The sequence below is a fragment of the Microtus oregoni genome, unplaced genomic scaffold (assembly GCF_018167655.1).
Source record: "Microtus oregoni isolate MIOR12 unplaced genomic scaffold, Mior012 000003F_ref0000135, whole genome shotgun sequence".
Lineage (NCBI taxonomy): Eukaryota > Metazoa > Chordata > Mammalia > Rodentia > Cricetidae > Microtus > Microtus oregoni.
In genome coordinates this window covers 23,271,345-23,293,190 of record NW_024543062.1, presented here as the reverse complement: position 1 = coordinate 23,293,190, position 21,846 = coordinate 23,271,345, and the positions used below count along the sequence as shown (strand labels likewise).

The window sequence follows — 21,846 nt, the reverse complement described above, 5'->3', positions numbered from 1 at the left end:
GAGTAGTAATCACAGTGATGGAGAAAAAAGAAGTGGACCACCTACCCCACCCACCAGGTTCCTCCTAGTCCCAGTCTTCAGGTTGCTTTAAGACTTCATTTCCACCTCCACCTTGCTCTGCACATGAGCTGAGGTAGGAAGACGGCCAAAGCCCCGAGTCTGAGGTGGCTGTGAAGGCCCAGAATCTGGAACACTTCTCTGGGGCTGTGCTTGAACCAGCTCCCAGAATGGTGCCTGGGCTTGGGTGATGCTCCAAACATGGAGCAGAGACTGCAGCTCCAGGGACATCCTAGCAGCTGTGCTATGTTTTAAGTCCCAAAATAGCCTGTATTTTTTTCATGCCTGATTCTTTTATTTTGGGGCATTTTTTGAAATTCAGAAGTTGAATTATTTACATCATGAGACAGGAAGATAGTTGTGCCTTCAAATTTTGGGTTGCACAAAGGTCTCTGACATACTTTGATGGACCCTGGTGAGACCTGTTAAATTCTTTCTTACAGCCTCCTGACCTGGGTAGGGAGGGTAGGGAGGAGGTATGGAGAGTGTAGATGGGGTCCTGACATGGACAGTCTCTTGCCAAGGAGCAATGAGCTCTCCCTGCTGGACGTGTCCCTTCCCAGTGAGTAAACAAGGACAAGGGTCTTCAGCACTCCATTACTCAGATCTTAGACCGTTTCTCCTCATGTCTAGTTTCATGAGGTATAACAGAAGCTCCACTTTGGGTGACGCATGTGTAGCAGGCCTGGCCAATCAGAGCATAAGCATGATGAGAACCAGCCCAGGGAGACTGAACCAGGAATGTGCTGGAGCTGTTGAGGAGCAGAAAAGGACTAAGTGGGACATCCGAGCTTGCAGTCTGGTTGGCAAAGTGAACAGGGGCGGACTCTGAGATGATGCCTGGAGAGACACCCATATTTCCTAGGAGCCCCCATGTAGCTGTACCACGTGATAGTCTCCAACCTGGAATCTTTGTAGTGGCCTCCAAATTTCTGCCCCCCAGAACCATGGCAAGAAATGGCCATTGTATTGAGTCATAAGCTTAGAAGCTGTTGTGTGCAGTCAGCAATAGGACATCTGGCGAAGAATGCCAAGGTGAAGTCATGGGCAGTGATGCCAGTGGTGTCTGTGAGCACTGTCTATCCAGCAAAAACCTACCATTTAGTGCCAGGTGTCTGTGGACAGATAAGTGGGAAAACTGATCATTGCAGGCCCAACCTGGGCTCTCTCAAAGCTATCTTGCTGTGATTTCCTCAAGGGCTTCACCTCCATCATGGCCAGAACCTGCCTGCAGGATTGGCAGACATGGCCATTAGAAGCTGGACTACAGGAGGGAGGGAGAGAGAGAGACTGTGTGTGTGTGTACGCGCACGTGTGAGGGTGTCCCAGCTCCCACAGGTAGTATCATCCATTCAAATGCCTCCTCATGCTTCCTTGTCAGAGCCATCTTCGGACCCCTCTTGTCTGGGGGTGGACAGCTTTTCTAATTAAGCGGCAGCTTTAATTACGGCACACAGTGTATCACATCGATGATTACTAAGCCTGCCCCTGGGATGATGAAAGGAAGCTGGTAAATCCAAATTAAACAGTGTCATCAAAACGAACAGCCTTCCCTAGCAGCCACAGCCACGATGTCCCTCGTCTCCTGTCTGCAGTCTCTATGCATGCATATTCATCATCTGTGCTAGGAGCAGCTTGGCTGTCAGCTCTGATGTGTGCAGACTGAGGGCATGGCATACGGAAGGCTGAGCTAGCTCCTTGGATCCAAGCTGGCAGATACATCTGCACGGGACAAACCATACCCCCATCCCCTTGTGCTTTTGGTCACAGAGGAAGACAGGAGTTTTGGACACTGAAGATCTCCGAGAAACTGGGGTTTCTTGAAGACATGACCCGTGTTCTGGTGCCATAGTTTTGTTTTGGTTTTCTGGAGGGTCTCCTCATCTTGTCCAGGCTGGCCTGATATTCACACTCCTCTTGCCTCAGCCTTCTGAGTTCTGGGATGAGAGGTTTGTGCCCCACTCCTGGCCCCAGCCTTTTACTAGATGTAGCGCTATGGACAGCAAGGCTTTGTCCTGGCTTCACAACTAGTCCTTACCAATTCTCTCCTCTTAGGTCTACACTTCGATAGGGACATCTAGGACAGCTAGAAGTTCCTGCAGAGGAACCACCCCAGCAACTGTTCACTAGTGCTCCAGACCTGCCCCTGGTACCACAGATTGAAACCTAACCTGACAGCGAAGGTCACTGTCCTTGCATCCTTAAATGTGGACCACTGGAGCTGGGAGGGGCACAGAGCACAGGACTGGCCCTAGGCCTCTCAGTAGGGAGAACTGGACATGGTACATTAGCTGTGCTATGCCCTCAACCTTTATATACCCACAGTCCAACCTTCCCCTCTCTTGCTGTGTGACCTCTGACCAGGTCCACTGAGCACCCACAGCCCCTGGAGAGGGTCCTGGGCTAAGACAGCCCAGAAGCCTGGCACAGCTGCTCAAAGTCAGCAGAGGACACCAAGAGCTGAGCTGATCCAGAGCATAATGTGTCACCTAGACCAGGGAGATCTGCCAGCACCCGTGACCCAGGAGTGGTTTGAAGATTGTCACTACCTGGAGGACAGGGGCCATAGCTACAGCCCTGTGGGGCCAGGGGAGTCTGTCTGTCTCCAAATGGCTAGTTCACTCAGGTGGTAACCCTTTGACAAGTTTGAGGTCCCTTCCTATCTCCCTGTGAGAGCTGTTAGCTTGAGAGGGCCCTGCATGTGTCTCCATGTGGTTGATGTGTATCTATGTCTCCAAAAGGGAATTGGCATCACTTTTCTGGTCTGTGAGTAGAGGGCTGGTGGGGCAGAGTATGTGGGCTCGGCTTCAGCTTTTGGTTCTTAAGGCTTTTAAGCTTTGAATATGGAAGTGTGTCTGTCGAAAACTCTAGGGACAGGCACTGTGTAAACGTATGTGCCTCCACAGGTCAGTCACATGACAAGTGAAGGTGTCTGTGAGATGTGTCTGGGTATCCAGGCATGCGTGAATGTGGATGTGCATATGTGTGTGTATGCATATGTGTGGGTATATTGCAGGGCACTCTTGCCTCCAGCAACATGGATGGATGGATGGATGGATGGATGGATGGATGGATGGATAGATGAATTCAGTGTGTGAAAGACAATTTGGTAGAGGAGGTACATCCTAGTTTCTGGATCCTAGTGTCTCCTGGCTTTGGCTAATGTCAGTCACTACTCTCCTGCTTCTTAGATGATAGTGGGAAGGCAGGCGCACAGGTGACTGTCTAGTTGAGGATTTTGAATTCATGCGTGTGCCTTGCATGGATGAGCATGTTTCACAGCAAGGCAGGATGCTGCATGCAGCACGGCAACAGCACTGTCCCCAAAGACCTGCCTGCTTACAACCTCCCCACACAATATTCCCAGAAATAAAGGCATAGTTTCCAAATGAGCATCTTTCTGTCTGCTGAGGCTCAGCTCAGCATGAGCCATGTGTCCTGCAGCCTTGCAGTGAGTGACTCGCAGGGACATGCCACCACTCACTTCCTGTCCTCGCACGCTTATCTTTCCAGGACACAAAGGGCAGACCACGCACTTCCATTAGCACCAGTGATCTGGCATCTGAGGCGAGGTGCTCAGGTTCTTGGCAAATGTGCTTCTCTTGCTATCTCTGTGGCAGAATTCCCTTATCTCCCTGTTGTGAGCAGGAACCTCTGCAGCATGCAGTCTCTTTTGTGCACTCCCCAGACTCAACCTCAGCCCTCCTCATGCAGCTCATGCTCAACCATGGGTCTACAGAGACCCCACTGTATGCCAGCAACAGGAAGGGACACTGTACTCGGTTAACCCATACGTGCCCAATGTGTGTTCCCATATGTGTTGGGAAGCGCTGGTTGGCTGATTGCTGCCTATCAGAACTCATGGTTGAACACACTGCTTTATTCTGCGTGGGGACATGACTACACTCTGCCCAGGCGTGGGAACAAGGCATAGCAACCACATCCTCGTGCACGGCAAGCCAGAAAGCCAGTGTGGCCAGCCATGAGAAAAACCTGAGATCTGGCTTATTCCTCTCTGACAGACATGATGCATGGTATTGGTGTTGGGAGGAAGCACACTGAGTTACTCTGGGGCCATGAAGTAGCAGTTTATTCTTTTCCTCTGTGATACTGGGGTCCTGGGGTCTTGAATGGCCGGGAGAGTTACCCAGCTCACACAGCACCTCTAGGGTAACCAAGGCTAGGAGGGGTACAGGGTGGCCTGAGATATTACCTCATGAACACTTCTGCCCAGAGTACTACACTGACTCCATATTGTAAAGTCATCATTTGTCTGACGAGGGACAAGGCACGTCAACTTTCTGTAACACACAGAGAGTAGCAAGGATATTTGTCAGGCCTACATCAGAGCCCCTAAGGAGGGGGCAGAACTGGAGGTGGAATGGCCTCCGCTCTGTGTCGTATCTAAGCTTGCTGGGGAGGACATCCTATCACCTTTTTAGTGGAAAAAAAAACCCCACCTCAATTCAAAATGGGCTAGGGAAGCCGGGAGACGAGACAAACCGCCAAAGCTCAGGTGTGTGTGTGAGGAAGGTGTGAGGTGTAAGCCTGCAGTCACTCATTTCTGTATTTGTCAGTGTTTAAAGGTCTGCACATCACTCTTCTGTCTGCCTTTATCTCTGTGTGTATCTCCAGCTAGCTTGTCTTTAACTCTGTCTTTCTTGGGGATAATTATGAATGAAGCTGTTTCCCACCCTCTTTCCTGGGCTTTCCTAACCATGATGCCAAGTTCTAGTGGGTGGGAGCACTCCCTGCCTTCTGCACGGTCTCACTCTGCTTCTGCTGGGCAGACCCTGATATTTCTGGGGAGGGGCCATTACTCCTCCACTCCTGGGAGACCCTGGCTCTTCTACAGTTGACCAAGGAGTTCAGTGGCCTGTGCCCACTTCCCAGACCAGTGGATGGTGAGTGCGAGAAAAGCCTGGCCTTCTCAGTGAAGGCAATGTAAGAATAAGGTTGCTATAACTAGTAAGGGAAAGCAACCAATATGCCCAAGGGAAGGCAGTGAGCAAAGGCTGAGCCGTGGGTACCTGCGATGGGGGATGTAGGAGCTCTCCCTCCCAACGGCCCTTGCTAGCCTGAGGGCCAGAGACAGGGCACTCTCAAAGCACACAGCCCAGTGAACCAGTTCTTGCTGGTGGAAGGTTCTTTGGAACAAGTGCGTGTGCCCAGTGACCAAGTCCATGGGCTTCTGGTCAACGAACCCAGAAAAAGAAGGAGAATTGGTGCAGTCCTTCCTAACCCAGCTAGCCACTGCCTCTTGATAGCACATGCAGTGATACACAGATGCTCAAATGGTATTTGGCTTGTCCACCAACATCCTCTTATGAAGGACTAGTGGAGAGAAGACCCTGACAGAGGACGCAGGTGAGGGCCATGGACCTGAGGTCCATGTACTGGGTGAGTGTTATACATAACTACCCCCAGAGCAAACCAACCACCATCTCCCTTGCAAAAGATCATGCCAGCTGGGTGTGTTGGTTGTTTTATATCCCTCATAGAGGGGTAGGGATGTCTACAAGATGGTCACCCGAGTATCTAGTTTCTCCCTGCCACCTGTTGTATGCAATTCTGCTTTAATTGCACGTAGCCCCGGGTAGGGGCTAAAGTGTAGAATACAGGACAGGGCAGGCTAGGAGAGGCTTTATCTGTGAAGCTGTGGGAAAAATCAACATTCCTGCTGGCTAAAGATTCTCTGGTGTGGCCTCTGGAGGGCAGTACTCACACCCCAGGTAACTCCTCTGGAAGAAAGCTCAGTTGGTTCCCCAGAGTAAACTTTGGTGGAATTGTGCCTGTTTGTTGTTGGGCCTTAGGAGGAGAAGATTTTTTACACCCCCCCCCCCCGCCCCCACAGGCAGTAACTTCAGCAACAATAGGAGTAAATCATGGATAAAGGTCTCTAATGATGGCCTCAGCAGGAAACAGCTGCACCCCTCCCCCACAGAGGTATGGGGTCCCTTCTGTGTGGCTACAGCTCCTGCAAGCCCTGCTGATGTTTTCTGTTTTACATGCTTTGCAAGTTCATGAAATTATACGTTCCAACTTTTTCTCTCCATGAATAAATAGACTGAGGTCCTCTTGTCAGGAAGTGTTTGTCTGAGTGATGAAGTCTCCATGGCTACCCACACGCAGTCCATATCAATGTGGTGCTGTGCAGCAGTTGTCCCTTGAAAGTCACGCGGGCAGCTCAGGAAGTACGCAGCCTGGCCACGAAGGAGGCGACTGCTGGGGGAGGCCGAGTCCTTAACTGTGCTGTGTACAGGACATCCAGCCCATGCTCCGCTCCTGATGCTGCTGACTTGGGTTTGAATTGCTGCAGCTGAGAGAAAGGGTCCTCATCTCTAATAGAGGTATTTGGGAACTCTTGAGCTGAAAAGACTGAGTCCACGAAGATTGGATGGTGAGCAAATGCTGTCCCTGTTCCCAAGTGACATATCAACCCCTTGGGCTGTAACTCAGTCCAAATGTGAAATGAACATTACTGTTCCTAGCGCCACAGACTGATCTGTGTCCCCAAAATTCAGCTTGAAATTTTCACCCACAGGACTTCAGATGCTTCATTTGAAAGCAGAGTTACTATGGCTGTGATTAGTTAGGAGGGAACCCCAAAACCCCATGTGGAAAGCTCCGTGGAGAGGAGGGGGTCTGCAGAGACTGGGTAGGAGGCCAGCTTTTTGTGCACCTATCATTTTCTTATATATTCAAAATCTTAACTTATATTATTTATTTGTCTGTCTGTTGATTGGTGGGCTTGGGGGCATGTGTGCCAAAACACATGTCTGGAAGTCAGTGGACAACTTGCAAAAATCGTTTCTTCCCTTCTACTTTGTAGGTCCTGGGGATTGAGCTCATGTTATCAGGCTTATCAAGTGCCCTTAGCTGTTGAGCATTGGAACAAAATAGAAACATCCCCCGGAAGCATTAGGACACGTGTAATTCTGCAGACTCCTGCCCCATCCCCATTGCTGTCCTGGATGCTGATGCTGCAGCCTGGTCAGACCCTCTAGCTCTTCTCTAGCCTCTCCCCCTTGCTAATAAAGGCTTGTAACTGCTTTGTTTCCCTCGGTATTATTATCTACCCCCACACCGAGTGTTGTCCCACCTCTGTCTGCCTTTGCTACTCATTCTCACTCCACTTCTGAAGGGGTCAGGTGGTATCCACCCAGCGTATCCCTCCTGTAGCATTCTGTGTTGCACAAAGTAGGTGTGCTTAACTGAACAGCTTTTTCCATTTTGAGGAAGAAAGCTTTAGTTACTTTGTTACAGCATCCAATAGCTTTCAGTGGGTCTTATCCCATGTTTTCACCTAATTACCTGAGTTTCATTTCCTCTTTTATCCATTTCTTCTTTGTTGTTTTAAGATAGGGTCTCATTCTATCCCAGGTTGATCTGGAACTCACTATGTATCCAGACTAGCCTCAAATTTATAGTGATCCTCCTGCCTCATCCTCCTGAGTACTGGGATTACAAGTATAAGCTACTGGACCAACCGGCCTCCCTTCCCTTTCCCTTCCTCCCTCCCTCTCTCCCTCCCTCCTTTCCATTTCTCTCCCTCCCTCCCTCCCTCCCTCCTTCCCTGCCTCCTTTCATTTCTTAATTGGATTTTATTTTATGTGTATGGATGTTTTGCCTGCATATGCATGTATATACATACATACATGTCTATGAGTCACATGCATTCCTGGTATTTTTGAAGTCCAGAAGAGGGTGTCAGATCCTTTGGAACTAGTTGGTTGTATGTACTGTGAATTCTAATTGGTCTTAATAAATATCCGGAGTTAGATATAGGGGTTAATGCTGAAAGATCAGAGAAGCAGAGCTGCCAGCCACTGGTTCTTACTTCTACTGAATCCTTAGACCAAAGGTGCGATCCTGTCCCTATGAAACCTCAGACTGAATCCTGAGCTCCTGTCTCTTCCTGTCTTATAGTCCTCTCTCCACCCAGCCATATCACTTCCCTTGGGAGCCACCATGTGGATTCTGGGAATCGAAGCTGGGTCCTCTGGAAAAACAGTCAGTGCTCTTAACTACTGCGACATCTCTCCAGCCCCTGGGTTGGATTTTTGAGACAGAATTTTACCTATCCCTGTTTCTTAGAGTTTCTGTTGCTGTGATCAAAAGTAACTTAGCAGGGAGAGTTTATGTCGTCTTACGCTTCCAGGTAATAGCCCAACACTGAGGGACACCCCAATCCCAACTGCCTACTACACCTCCTGATGACCACCATGCCTCCACAGGTGCAAACAGTTAACACACTCTGAAGACCTTCCCCAGATCTCTGTGGTCTTCATCTTTGTCAATGAGGCACTTTCAGTTATCCTGCGCTCCGTACACAGCGTGGTCAACCATACACCTTCCCAGCTCCTGAAGGAAGTCATTTTGGTGGATGACAGCAGCGACAATGGTGAGTGGGGACCACGCCTCAAGGGCGGTGACATTGAGCACACAGCTTTGGAGCTGTGGACCAGCTCTCAGGGTGTATTGACTCTTGTGGCTGCCCCAGCAAATGGCTGCTAAGCTTGAAGCCATAGAGCTGGCTTGCTAAGCTTTGAGGCAACAGCCTGAAGGTGTGGCCAGGGTAAGCACCTTGCTAAGCAGCCTCCCATCTTCTGCTGACGGCCGCAACAGGTGGGGTTCTTGGCTGAAACCTTTTACTCTGATTTTGTGTTGTTAGGGTGCAGTTCTGTGCCACTTCTCAAGGCCGCTACCAATGGGCCTGCATTAGTTACTTCTATCGGAGAGAATCAATTTAAGGAAGGGTCTGTTTTGGTCCCCAGGTTGAAGGTATAGTCCACCATGGCGGGGAAGGCATGGCAGAAGCAGCATGAGACAGCTGGTGACATCCACATCCCAGAAAGCAGAGAGAAACAGTTGCTGGTGTTCAACTCAGTTTCTCCTGTTTTATTTAGCTCAGGACTCCTGCCCAGGAGCAGTGCCGCCCACAGTTAGGACGGGCCTTCCACCTCAGCTAACCCAATCTAGAAACTCCCCATTTACCATTTTAACCATTTTCAAGTGTGTGGCTCAGTGATACTGAGGATATCCATGTTGGGCAACCACTATCTCATAACTTTCAGAAGGTGTGTCGTTGAGTCTCATTCTGTAGCCCAGCCTGGTTTGGGACTTCTTTTTTTTTTTAAATATGTATATATATATATATACATATATATGTATATATATATATATTATGTATACAATAGTCTGTCTGTGTGTATGCCTGAAGGCCAGAAGAGGGCACGAGACCTCATTATAGATGGTTGTGAGCCACCATGTGGTTGCTGGGAATTGAACTCAGGACCTTTGGACGAGCAGGCCATGCTCTTAACCGCCAAGCCATCTCTCTAGCCCAGCTTGGGACTTCTTATGCAGCCTAAGTTGATCTTAGACTCACAGAGATCCTCCTGCCTCACCTGCTTGAATTTTGGTATCATGGGCATGAGCCACCATGTTCTCACAAAAACCAATTCTTTACCTGTCTCAGCCACCAGTACCTTCTTATTGTCCCTCTGGATTTGACACCTATAGGCATTTCATGAAGACAGTCAAACTGCATTTACCTGTTAGTGGCTGGTGTGTGTCACTTAGAACTATGTTGCAGTCCTCCATGTTGTGGTAGTATCAGAGTATCCCTATCTCATTATGACCAAGTGGCTCCCTGGTGTGAAGGAACCTTGCTGGCTGCACAGGACTTCATTCCTGTGTGTACAGGCTTGGGTGGACATTCCTTCACCTGTACAGGGTCTTCATTCTCGGTTACAGCTCAGCCATAGCTGCCTACGCTGCCTCTATCACTTTGGTCTGAGTTGTGCTTATTTTTCCCTTTGCTACCTTTCCCACCAGAATAGCAGCTTCCTAGGATTGGGGTTTTGTCCTCCCATAGTCTTGCCAGATGTTGGATCTCATCCAACCTAATATGGCCTCACAATACCTTTTTGAAATTCCAAGTTAGGAGCAGGACTCAAACGTCCCAGTCGTGGTCTGGGCTCTTGCCAGTGTAGCATGCTAACATACTTATCTTTCCCCTTCAGTGGAACTCAAGTTCAACCTGGACCAGTATGTTCACAAAAGGTACCCAGGCCTCGTGAAGGTTGTGCGCAACAGCCGTCGGGAAGGTCTGATCCGTGCCCGGCTTCAGGGCTGGAAGGTGGCCACAGCTCCCGTTGTTGGCTTCTTTGATGCCCACGTGGAGTTCAACACTGGCTGGTAAGAGCTGGGGTTCCTGAATACATGGAAATCCGGTGGGCATCAGATCAGAGAGCACATAAAGACAGGTCAGGCCGTGGCTCTGGAGCTTTCCAGAGAGGAGCTCTGCTGATAGGCCAAGCCATTTGGCATAAGGAGAATTTTCTTGACCTTGTAGGAAATTCTAGATCAAGAAATTCTAGATACTACTTCTCATTCAGGGGAAGGATTGGGCTCAAATAAAAAACCAAGGAGACTCTGTGACCAGATGGTGAAGAAGTACCCCATCTTGTGGCCACAGGCCGGCAGGTATGCAGGACATCCATCCATTGCAGGAACAATCTATCTATCCCTACAGGATAGATTAGGATCCTGTGGTCCCTGGAGACAGGGACCTGTCCCTACTTGCTTCTTAGACTAGAGTAGGCCTGCGTAAGCTTAAGATATCCACAAGGGCTGAGTGCCCCCGAGTCTCTATCCTGGAGTTTCTCATGCTTGTTCAGCAAAGAATGCCTTGGAGGACAGTATCTTTATCCCGCAAGTAGCCCATACTGGGGGAGCCATGTCAGAGCTAGCTTCTTGTCCCTTGCTGCTGAGAAAGATTATGTCCCCCTTGCTGACCCTGGGCAGGAGCTGGGCTAAGGAGCAGGGATCTTCCTGCTTCAGCAAAGTCCTCTTTGGATGACCAGGATCCTTAGGGTGTGCTGTACCTGCAGGTATTTTTGGCAGTGATCACCTATGGTCTTTGTTTCTCTTATGGAAAAGGGGGCACTAGAGACCCTACTTGTGGCTCTACTCTGGGACTCAGTGCCTCTGTGTTTATCAAGATTGCAGCAGAGTGACACCTGTCATCACAAATGTGCATGTCACATGAGCACCTGGGACCTTAAGACATGGATAGGCCAAGGGGTTGTGGGAAGTGAGAGTGGGCACCAGAGGGTGCAGAAAACAGAGCAGGAGAGAAAAGGTGGCCTGGAATAGCACTTCCCTGGGCCACTGTGACCAAAGCCCCTCACTAGCTACTGGCAATAGCTGGGATTTGTCCTCTGCCAAGTCAGCCACCTAGATCAAGGTGCTTTGGGGATGCATCCCTCTGAGGCTCTAGAGAGGGTCTTGCTCTCTCTCCGCTCCTGGTGGCCAGGTGTCCCTCAGCATGTGGCTGCTCTTCTCTGCTGGCCTTCACCTGGCCTCCTGTCTCTTATTGGAACCCTGGTTGCTGGCTCGGCCAGGAGGCTCTTGCTCCGAACCTGTTGAGATAACTGGGGTATCTGTTGAGATAACTGGGGTATCCCTTAGTTGTGCAAGAAAAACTGCATCTAAGCCACACCTGTCTGAGAGGCCGAACAAGGTGAACCAGGAAACGTACAACAACCACGAGTTCATAGGCACCCTGGACTAATGAGTGGGCAATTGCACACAGTTGTGCATGGAGACCCTTTGTAGCACTCAGTCCCCCAACCCCCAGTTGACACCATGACAAACTTTTGAGCTGGTGGGCTGGTGAGATGGCTGGAGGGCAGAGGCTCTTGCTGCCAAGCCTGGCTCTGATCCCTGAGACCTACATGACAGGAGGGAATCAGTCGCTCTAAGCTGTCCTCTGATCTCCGTATATATAATGGCATGCTCGCTCTTGCGCGCGCGCGCGTGTGTGTGTGTGTGTGTGTGTGTGTGTGTGTGTGTGTGTGTGTGATTTAAATTTCCTTTAAGGAGGTGGGAGAAGCGATACAAAAACTTTGAGTTATAGTATCTCTCGAAAATGGGGCAAAATAGATAACTGGATGTTCCCTGGTGACCTGACCTGGGGCGGGTCCTCACTGTGGACCCTGAGAGGCTCTGTGAATACCTTCTGTGGGCTTGGACTGCTGGTTGTGCTCAACAGGTGTATGACAGACCTGGCTTCCTTCTGTTCCTCATACTCCCATGCTTCCCTTCTCTGTCGCTGTGACAAGATTCTTCTTCCATTTTTCTGTCACCTCCTTGAATCCTGTATCATTCATTATGTGTCATCGTGTATCCTCCCACCAGAATCAACTCCTACTGTGGCGTGGGTTGTGCACTGCACACTTCACACTCTCTCTACCATCAGTTCCCTGAGGGATAGTGGACGCTAGGAGAGCTGAATTGATCAGTCAGAATGAAATTGTTTAACCTGTATAACTCTCATTTCATTCAACTGGAAACCCTACTTCTGTGAATGGCACCTTCCGAGCACAGCCTTTATTGCAGATCCTGCATGTTAGCAGGTGTGGCATTTGCAGTCTCTCTGGTGTGCTTTGTGCACTCATCCATTGATGAGGCAGTAGGTCAGTAGAGGCTCCCAGAGGGATGAGGTTAGGGGCTGGTCCCTCTCCATATTGCCCCGACTCTTGATCCTTCCATCTCTGAGGCACACAGACCCTCAGCCTCAGTCACCTCAGTCTCGGATATTACCTGAACCTCAGTTTGGGTGCAGTTCTCCAAATAGAACCTTGTCCTTTGGTAGACAATGCAAGGCCTGTCCGTGCTACCTCCAGGATACTGCACAGAGAAAGCCTGCTGTTTTGGCCCTTCGTCTCTGACTTTAAGAGTCTCTCTTGCCAGTCTCTCCCATGGCCTGCTGATCCCCTACCCCCATGCATACGGGGCATGTGCCAATGACTGGTAAAGCTGCTCTGTCAGCGTAGACTTCCATCCCCACACCCTAGTGTCCTCCCACTCAGTGCCCAGAGCACTGCACACTGGATCCCATCTAGAGCTGCAGAGCTCCCCCCACTCATTACTTCCTGCTTTCCATGGTGCCTTTCACCTCCCACACATCCTCTACTCAAACTTCACCATCCTCATTCCCCTTAACCGTGGCCTGTTATGTAGGCTGTGCATTGCGTACAGCATATGTAAGCACCATGAGGCATGGAAATTTTTTTCTTATGAATGCAATCTGTTACAAGTGTGGCCCACAAAAGGTCTTCAGTTAGCTCTTGCAAATGAATGTACCTAGAGATACAGGACTAGAGGGGAGAGTAGGATTAGGCTAAGAAAGCTCTCTGTACATTCCCAGGGCCCTGGCTGACTCATGAAGAACATTCAGATGTCCCTGTGCTTAGCACTGACCAGTCAAAAAGGCCCAGGCTTTGTTCAGGTTAGTGTTGTGGGTTAACCATTCCTAGTAGTCCAAGACTACCATAACTGGGTCCTGTGCACAGCAGATGGGGGCCAACCAAACTTAGATACCAGGCTTAGCTGAAGGATCTGCACTCTTGGCCAGTGGAGCTCCTTCCTTGGGTTGCTGAGGGTTCTGGAATGGCTCTTGTTCATGGCCAATGCCTTCCTCAGGGCTGAGCCCGCCCTTGCGCGGATCCAGGAAGACCGTCGGCGCATCATCCTGCCAGCCATTGACAACATCAAGTACAGCACATTTGAGGTACAGCAATATGCCAGCGCTGCCCATGGCTACAACTGGGGCCTGTGGTGCATGTACATCATCCCTCCGCAGGACTGGCTGGACCGTGGTGATGAGTCAGCTCCCATCAGGTGAGCCAGGATCAGGGTGAGGGTGGGAAGTGCCACCAAAGATGGTTCAGGACCAGAGGGTGGGTCATTTCCATGAGGAAGCCCCAGCCTGGCCTCAGATGAAAAACGTGCTTTTTACAGGGGTGATATGGACTGCCAAGACTACAGAGTACCATGATTGGGGACAGGGCTAGCTCAGATCCAAGTCCGGAATGATGACCAAATTAGAGCAGGTTACACAGCCTGGTTGTGTGAGGTTGGAAGGAGAGGCAGAGACACAGAGAAGGAGAGAGACTAAAAGAGACAGCATTGGAGGAGGTCAAAGACAGAGAGATGGGGTAGGTTGAGTGACAGAGACTGAGACAGCAACAGAAAGACAAAACAGACTGCGAGACAGTGGCAGAAGGAGACAGAAAGACTGAGACATAAAGGCTAAAGGCTAGAGATGTATAAACAAAGACAGAAGCAGAGAGAGAGATAGAGACTAAGGAGGAGACAGAGGCAGACAGGAAAGAGATTGAGAGAGATAAAGAGATGGGAAGAAAATATAGAGACAGAAAGGCGGAGAGCAGGGGAGGCAGCATGGGTCAAGAGGCAGCCCATGACTGGGAACTGTGTTAGTACTCTGGCCTCACGTTGCCCCGTGGAACATTTACTTTCAGTTTGAATTGGTTCCTTAGATTTGAGTGGAGATCTGAGCATTTTGAAAATACATGATGCCAGCATTTCATGAGATCTGGGAGCCCCATTCATCCAAAAGAATTCCGGGCTCTGCCCAGCAGGGGATCTGGGAGCTCATTTGTGGGAGACCCTGCCACTATCTGTCATCCTGTTGAATTTTGATGTCGTCACACTTCATTAATTTTCTTTGACCTGCCTGTGTTGCCACTCCCACCTGCTTGTGTTGCCACTCCCACGTTTCTGCAGTTTCCACGCCCTTCCCCAGAATCCCCCTCCCACAACATCATCTGGTGAGCCCCTGGGGAATCTGTGCCTTCACATCTGGTAGTTTGTTCTTTTTCCTGGGGACCAGCCTGGGTTTGAAAATTGTCTTTGGATTGAATGAATATCTCCAGGTGCTGCTGGGCCCGGGGTGCTGTTGCTTACCTTGCAGTGGGTCTTGGTGGGACCCCCTCCTTGCCTTCCAATGAAAATGTTGCATTCTGGCTAGAACGCTGCAAAATAGCTTCAGTCCCTTGGACCAGTCTCTTCAATAGGAGGCACTCCTGGAGGCCTTCCAGGCTAGTGCACAGCTCAACCCTGCAGACTGTAGAACTAGTTGGTTGAAGTGCCCTGCTCATCTCTAGCAAACAGCTATTGGCAGTAAATCCAGATGAAATCATTTGGCACAGAAAGGGAAAAAATTCATCCCAGAAGAAAAAATGGTTTCACAATGCTAAGACGAAGGAGCTTTCAAAATTGGCAAAGCACCTTCTCTCCATACCTCCTAGCTCCATATGGCTCTTTCCTTAGAGATGGACCATGTCTTGGAGTTGGGGCAGCCTGCAGTGATTGAGTAGGGGTCTGTGCTCTGGACTTTGCAACAAGGCCAGAGGGTGGAGCTTCCCAAAGCACAAGGCTCACAGATGGCTCCCAAGGGGCTCATTGAAGCAGAGAGTGACAGTCTGAAGGTTATTTTTCTTCATTTGAGATTCATTTCATGATACCGATTAGTAGCGAGATAAATGCTTGTGTGTGACAGTTTAGAAATCTGTGGAAGTCAGAGACCCAAAAGGCCCAGTTTGTGCCAGACTCTGCATATCCAAGAGACAGCAGAGCGCAAGCTTGCTAGCCTTCGTCTGGTGGGATGGTGGTTCCCAAGCACATTCTTTAGAATCACCCAGGAACTGTTAACCTTGCTGCCAGAAACCAGCTAACTAATGGGGCGGACTTAACAGATGCCGCATAAAAAGGATGTGCACGTGGTTAAACACTGGGAAGATGCTGGAAAGAAACCCCAATGGAAAACTCGCAATTGAACCCTTGCAGAGGTACCACTGTGTGTACTCAAGAGGATGGCTGAAACGGAGATTGACAAGACTTTTAGTGGGTGGAGCACACAGAAACTCGTGTCTGGCTGTGGAAGCCACTTTGGAGAACTGGCAATCTCTTGTAAATACACGAGAACTTTGTATAATCTGGACACTCTTCCTGGAAGGTCTTTTCTTCCCTCCCTTCCTTCCTTCCCTCCTTTCTTCCTTCCTTCCTTCCTCCCTCCCTTCCTTCCTCCCTCCCTTCCTTCCTTCCCTCCTTTCTTCCTTCCTCCCTCCCTCCCTTCCTCCCTCCCTTCCTTCCTTCCCTCCTTTCTTCCTTCCTTCCCTCCTTTCTTCCTTCCTTCCTTCCTTCCTCCCTCCCTTCCTTCCTTCCTCCCTCCCTCCCTCCCTCCCTCCCTCCCTTCTTTCCTTCCGTCCTTCCTTCCTTCCTTCCTTCCTCCTTCCTCCCTTCCTCCCTTCCTTCCTTCCTTCCTTCCTCCCTTCCCTCCTTCCCTCCTCCCTTCCTCCCTTCCTTCCTCCTTCCTTCCTTCCTTCCTTCCTTCCGTCCTTCCTTCCTTCCTTTCTTTAGTACTGATAGCTAGAATATTGTTTATTTGAATGTACTTTAATTCCAGCTTTGCTCACGTTTTGGCATGTTTACTATTTTATCTACATCTTTACTCTTGCATTGCTTAGTTAGGTTTCATGATCCAATCTGTGTTTCTTATTGATTTTTTTTTTTGAGCTCTACGTTTTCCTCTGCTCCCCTGCCTCTCCCCTCTCCTTTAACCATCTCCCAAGGTCCTCATGTTCCCATTTTACTCAAGAGATCTTGTCTTTTTCTGCTTTTCATGTAGATTAGATCTATGTATCTCTCTCTTAGAGTCCTCATTGTTGTCTAGGTTCTTTGGGATTGTGATTTATCCCAATAAATCACAATTAGGCTGGTTTTCTTTGCTTTATGTCTAAAAGCCACTTATGAGTGAGTACATGTGATAATTGTCTTCCTGTGTCTGGGTTACCTCACTCAAAATGATATTTTCTAACTCCATCCATTTGCCTGCAAATTTCAAGATGTTGTCACTTTCTTCTGCTGTGTAGTACTCCATAGTGTAAGTTACCACATTTTCCTCATCTATTCTTTGGTCAAGGGGCATTTAGGTTGTTTCCATGTTCTGGCTATGACAAACAATGCTGCTGTGAACATAGTTGAGCACATTCCCTTGTGTCACGGTTGAGTATCCTTTGGATATATACCCAAAAGTGGTATTGCTGGGTCTTGAGGTAGTTTGTTTCCTAATTTTCTGAGAAATCGCCACACTGACATCCAAAAGGCCGCACTACCACGAGCAATGCAGGAGTGTTCCCTTTACCCCACATCCTCTCCAGCATAAGCTGTCATGAGTGTTTTTGATCTTGGCCATTCTTATAGGTGTAAGATGGAATCTCAGAGTTGTTTTGATTTGCATTTGTCTAATGACTAAGGAAGTTGAACATTTCATTAAGTGTCTTTCAGTCAATCCTCTGTTCAGAGTTCTCTGTTTAGGTCTGTACTCCATTTTTAATTGGATTATTAGTTCTTTTGATGATTAATTTCTTGAGTTCTTTGTATATTTTGGAGATCAGATCTCTGTCTGATGTGGGGTTGGTGAAGATGTTTTCCCATTCTGTAGGCTGTCATTTTGTTTTATTGACCATGTCCTTTGCTTTACAAAATCTTTTATGTTTCAGGAGGTCCCATTTATTAATTGTTTTTCTCAGTATCTGTGGTTATATTTAGGAAGTGGTTCCCTGTGCCAATGCGTTCAAGTGTACTTCCCACTTTCTCTTCTATAAGGTTCAGTGTGGCTGGCTTTATGTTGAGGTCTTTGATCCATTTGGACTTGAGTTTTGTGCATGGTGATAGATATGGATCTATTTTCATTCTTTTACATGTTGACATCCAGTTTTGCCTAGCAGGTTTTTCAAAATGAATGAAAGCACAGTCCATTAAAAGTTTTATATACAAGTGCCTGTAATGGCAATTTTTAAAATAACAGACTCAGTGTAGAAACAAGCCAAATGTTTTGAGCAGGTGAGTCCTGCATGACACGGCTTCCCTCACTCTGAAGGACCAGGAGTCACAGAGGAGATCCTGACAGATACAGATAGCCTCCCTCCTAGATTTACCCTTGGAGGTGGTTTGATAGTCTAGTGTATACCACTGTCTTGGTATTGCTGTCTCTCCTGCCTGAGAGTCTAACGGAGAATCCAGTCGGGCATCAACTCTGGAGCACTAGGAACAAGGAGGGTGGGAATTTCATCATTGCCTCCCCACCTTTGTTGCGTGAGGAAAAAATGTTGGGTGAGCCCTGTCAGATGTCACTTCCCTTACAGTTTTGTGTGAGGATCAATAAGAGGGAATTCTGTCAGTCAGAAACATGCATGGATCTAATTTACATGAGAAGTAGAAAAAGACAACATCTCCTGAGTAAATTGGAAGCATGGGGACCTTGGGAGTGGGTTGAAGGGGGGTGGAGAGGCAGGAAGGGGAGCAGAGAAAAATGTAGAGCTCAATAAAAATCAATAAAAAAGGAAGCTGAGAGACATATCTGTTATACATTAGGATTGTATCTTAACCAATCAAGTTTTTGCTGTTAAAAGTCGGAGTGCTATTAAAATTTTGTTACCATTAGCTTTGTGAACAAAAAAAAAAAAATGTACCGACAGTTGCTTTTTAATACCGCGGTGTTCTCAGGTGGTTCACTGCTGCCTTCCAGCCAGTGGGAGCAGAATGCTTCTGTTCACCTTGATGCAGACCAATGTCTCTTCATTTTTTATTGGAAAGACTTGGGCCTGCAGAAGGCCAGGGACCGGGAGCCCTGAGTGTCCTTTACTGACTTCAGCATCAGGAGCTGTGGAAGAACTTGACAAGTCCCTCAGAGTCCTGTGGCCTGGGAGAGGCTAAGTTCTGAAAGCCGAGGGATGCCTTTGTTCTGAGACAGAATCTTCTTTTTTTTTCTATTCAACATAGTTTTTATTACTTATAAATAATACCAATCAAAATTTCCACTTCCTCCCCTCCTCCCACTTGCCTCCTGTTCCCCTCTCCCCCTCCAGTCCTGAGAGAGGGCAGGGAATCCTGCCCTGTGGGAAGTCCAGGGCCCTCCCTGCTCCATCCAGGCTTAGGAAAGTGTGCATCCAAACAGACTAGGATCCCAAAAAGTCAGTACATGCAGTAGAGACAAATCCCAGTGCCATTATCATTGGCTTCTCAGTTTGCCCCCATTGTCAGCCACATTCAGAGGGTCCAGTTTGATCCCATGCTGGTTCAGTCCCAGTCCAGCTGGATTTGGTGAGCTCTCATTTGCTCAGGCACACTGTCTCAGTGGGTGGACCAACCCCTCATGGTCCTGACTTCCTTGCTCATATTCTCCCTCCTTCTGTTCCTCAACTGGACCTTGGGAGCTCAGTCCAGTGCTTCGATGTGGGTCTCTGTCTCTATCTCCTTCTGGTTCTATGGTGATATTCAAGAGAGCCATCAGTCTGACTACGGGACAAGGCCAGTTCAGAAACCCTCTCCTCCACTGCCCAGGGTCATCCCCATGGACTCCTGGGAACCCCTTCAGAGCCAAGCATTTTGCCAACCCCAAAATGGATCCCTCATTAAGATATCTCCTTCCCTGCTCCCATATCCGTCCTTCCTCCATCTCAACCATCTCACTCCCCCAAACTCTCCCAACCCTCCCCTCTCCCTTGTCTTTCCTCCCTCTCCCCTTCCCCTCACCCCACCCCACCTCCATGCTCCTAACTTTTGCCTGGCGATCTTGTCTGCTTCCAATTTCCAGGAGGATCTATATATGTTTTTCTTTGGGTTCACCTTATTACTTAGCTTCTCTAGGATTGCGAACTATAGACTTGATGTCCTTTGTTTATGGCTAGAATCCACTAATGAGTGAACACATACCATATTCATATTTTTGGGTCTGGGTTATTTCACTCAGGATAGTGTTTTCTATTTTCATTCATTTGCATGCAAAATTCAAGATATCATTGTTTTTTACCACTGAGTAGTATTCTAATGTGTAGATGTGCCACACTTTCTTTAACCATTTTTCCATTGAGGGGCATCTAGGTTGTTTCCAGGTTTTGGCTATTACAAATAATGCTGCTATGAACATAGTTGAACAAATGCTTTTATAGTATGATTGGCCATCTTTTGTGTATATTCCCAAGAGTGGTATTGCTGGATCCTGAGGTAAGTTGACTCCCAATTTTCTGAGAAACCGCCACACTGATTTCCAAAGTGGTTGCACAAGTTTGCATTCCCACCAGCAATGGGAGGTTCCCCTTACTCCACATCCTCTCCAGCATAGGTTGTCATTGGTGTTTTTGATTCCAATGGAATTGAACTGAAGACCCGAATATTAATCCACAAACATATGAACACCTGATTTTTGACAAAGCTAAAATTATACAATGAAAGAAAGAAAGCATCTTTAACAAATGGTCCTGGCATAACTGGATGTCAACCTGTAGAAGAATGAATATAGACCCATATCTATCACCATACACAAACTCAAGTCCAAATGGATTAAAGACCTCAATAAAAATCCAACCACACTGAACCTGATATAATAGAAAGTGAGAAATAGCCTGCAATACATGGGCACAGGAGACCACTTCCTCCGTATAACCCCAGTAGCACAGACAATAAGAGCAACAATGAATAAATGGGACCTCCTGAAACTGAGAAGCTTCTGTAAAGCAAAGGACACAGTCATGAAGACAAAAAGGCAACCTATTGAATGGGAAAAGATCTTCACCAACCCCACATCAGACAAAGGTCTGATCTTCAAAATATATAAAGAGCTCAAGAAACTAGACATTAAAATTCTCAATAACCCAATTAAAAATGGGGTACTGAACTGAACAAAGAATTCTCAACAAGAATTTCAAATGGACAAAAGATACTTAAGGACATGTTCAACTTCCTTAGCTATCAGGGAAATGCAAATCAAAACAACTTTGAGATACCATCCTTCACCTGAGACAGAATCTGTTATGCAAAGCCTAGAACGCCAAAGTGTGGCGAGTGGCTCCCAGTCCCCATGTGTCCTGTGCTCTGTACATAGGCACTGCCTTTTCTTCATCTTTTCAGTCACTTTCATCCTGCCCGGCAGACTTAGCATACTCCACCCTGTGCCAGTTCATTCACACTTACGAAGTGTCTTCAGAATGGTGGCCACTCACTCTCCACCCCCACCTGGTCCTTTATTGGTCTTTGCCTTTCCACGTTACTTCTTCCCAGGGGTATGCACATTGATGGATTGTTTTGTTTAGTTTTTGTTTTTTGTTTTAAGAGTCAGGGTTTTTTTCTGTGTAGCCCTGGCTGTCCTGGAACTTGCTCTGTAGACCAGACTGGCCACAAACTCAGAAATCCACCTGCCTCTGCCACCCAAGTGCTGCTGCTATTAAAGGTGTGCACCATCACTGCCTGGTTGACATTTATGGATTTTTGGTGCCTAGATAATTAGCATATCCATTCATGATTTCAACAAAATGCCAAAAGGCTTTTTGCTGCCATTTTTAAGTGTGTGGGTTTAAATTGAAATATTACATGGCAGTTGTTAGTCTGTTGACTACAGCTGCGTAGCTGTTTACTCTGTAACTTCAGAGCCTGATGTCAGTCAAGGTTCATGAAGCTGAGTAGTGTACAACTTACACAGCTGCCCCATGTATTCCTGAAGTTTTATACACCAACAAGACGAGACATTGAAGGAGGAAGACTAGGCACACAACACGTGGAAAACAGTGGCCCAAACCACTCTGGTCTGTACTGTTTTGCCAGGACTTACGGTATACAAGGACAGGCCCATGGCAGCTGAAGAAATGACCTTCTCACTATACCCAGGACACTTTGATGTCTATGGGAACAAGAAGCATGGGGATACGAAGGTGCAGACTCAGCTTTGGTCTCACAGGCAGACTGGACTCTGGGCGGCACCATAATGATGCCCTCACTCGGTATCTCTCCTTTCCCAGGACACCTGCCATGATTGGCTGCTCGTTTGTGGTGGACCGAAAGTATTTCAGGGACATTGGCCTGCTGGACCCAGGCATGGAGGTGTACGGCGCAGAGAACATTGAACTGGGAATGAGGGTG

At 48.2% G+C, this 21,846-nt stretch overlaps 1 protein-coding gene across 5 annotated transcripts in view; it reads left to right on the top strand.

Moving 5' to 3' along the window:
* Galnt9 (polypeptide N-acetylgalactosaminyltransferase 9) overlaps positions 1–21,846 on the top strand; it is a 76,658-nt gene that overhangs the window by 37,437 nt on the left and 17,375 nt on the right. For 4 of the 5 annotated variants that reach the window (XM_041648925.1, XM_041648928.1, XM_041648926.1 and 1 more), the window contains exons 3-6: positions 8,295–8,461; positions 10,086–10,260; positions 13,552–13,749; positions 21,726–21,843. In XM_041648925.1, coding sequence (XP_041504859.1) covers positions 8,295–8,461; positions 10,086–10,260; positions 13,552–13,749; positions 21,726–21,843 — 658 coding nt within the window. The remainder of the gene's footprint in view (positions 1–8,294; positions 8,462–10,085; positions 10,261–13,551; positions 13,750–21,725; positions 21,844–21,846) is intronic. The other variant, XM_041648927.1, reaches the window with a different exon arrangement.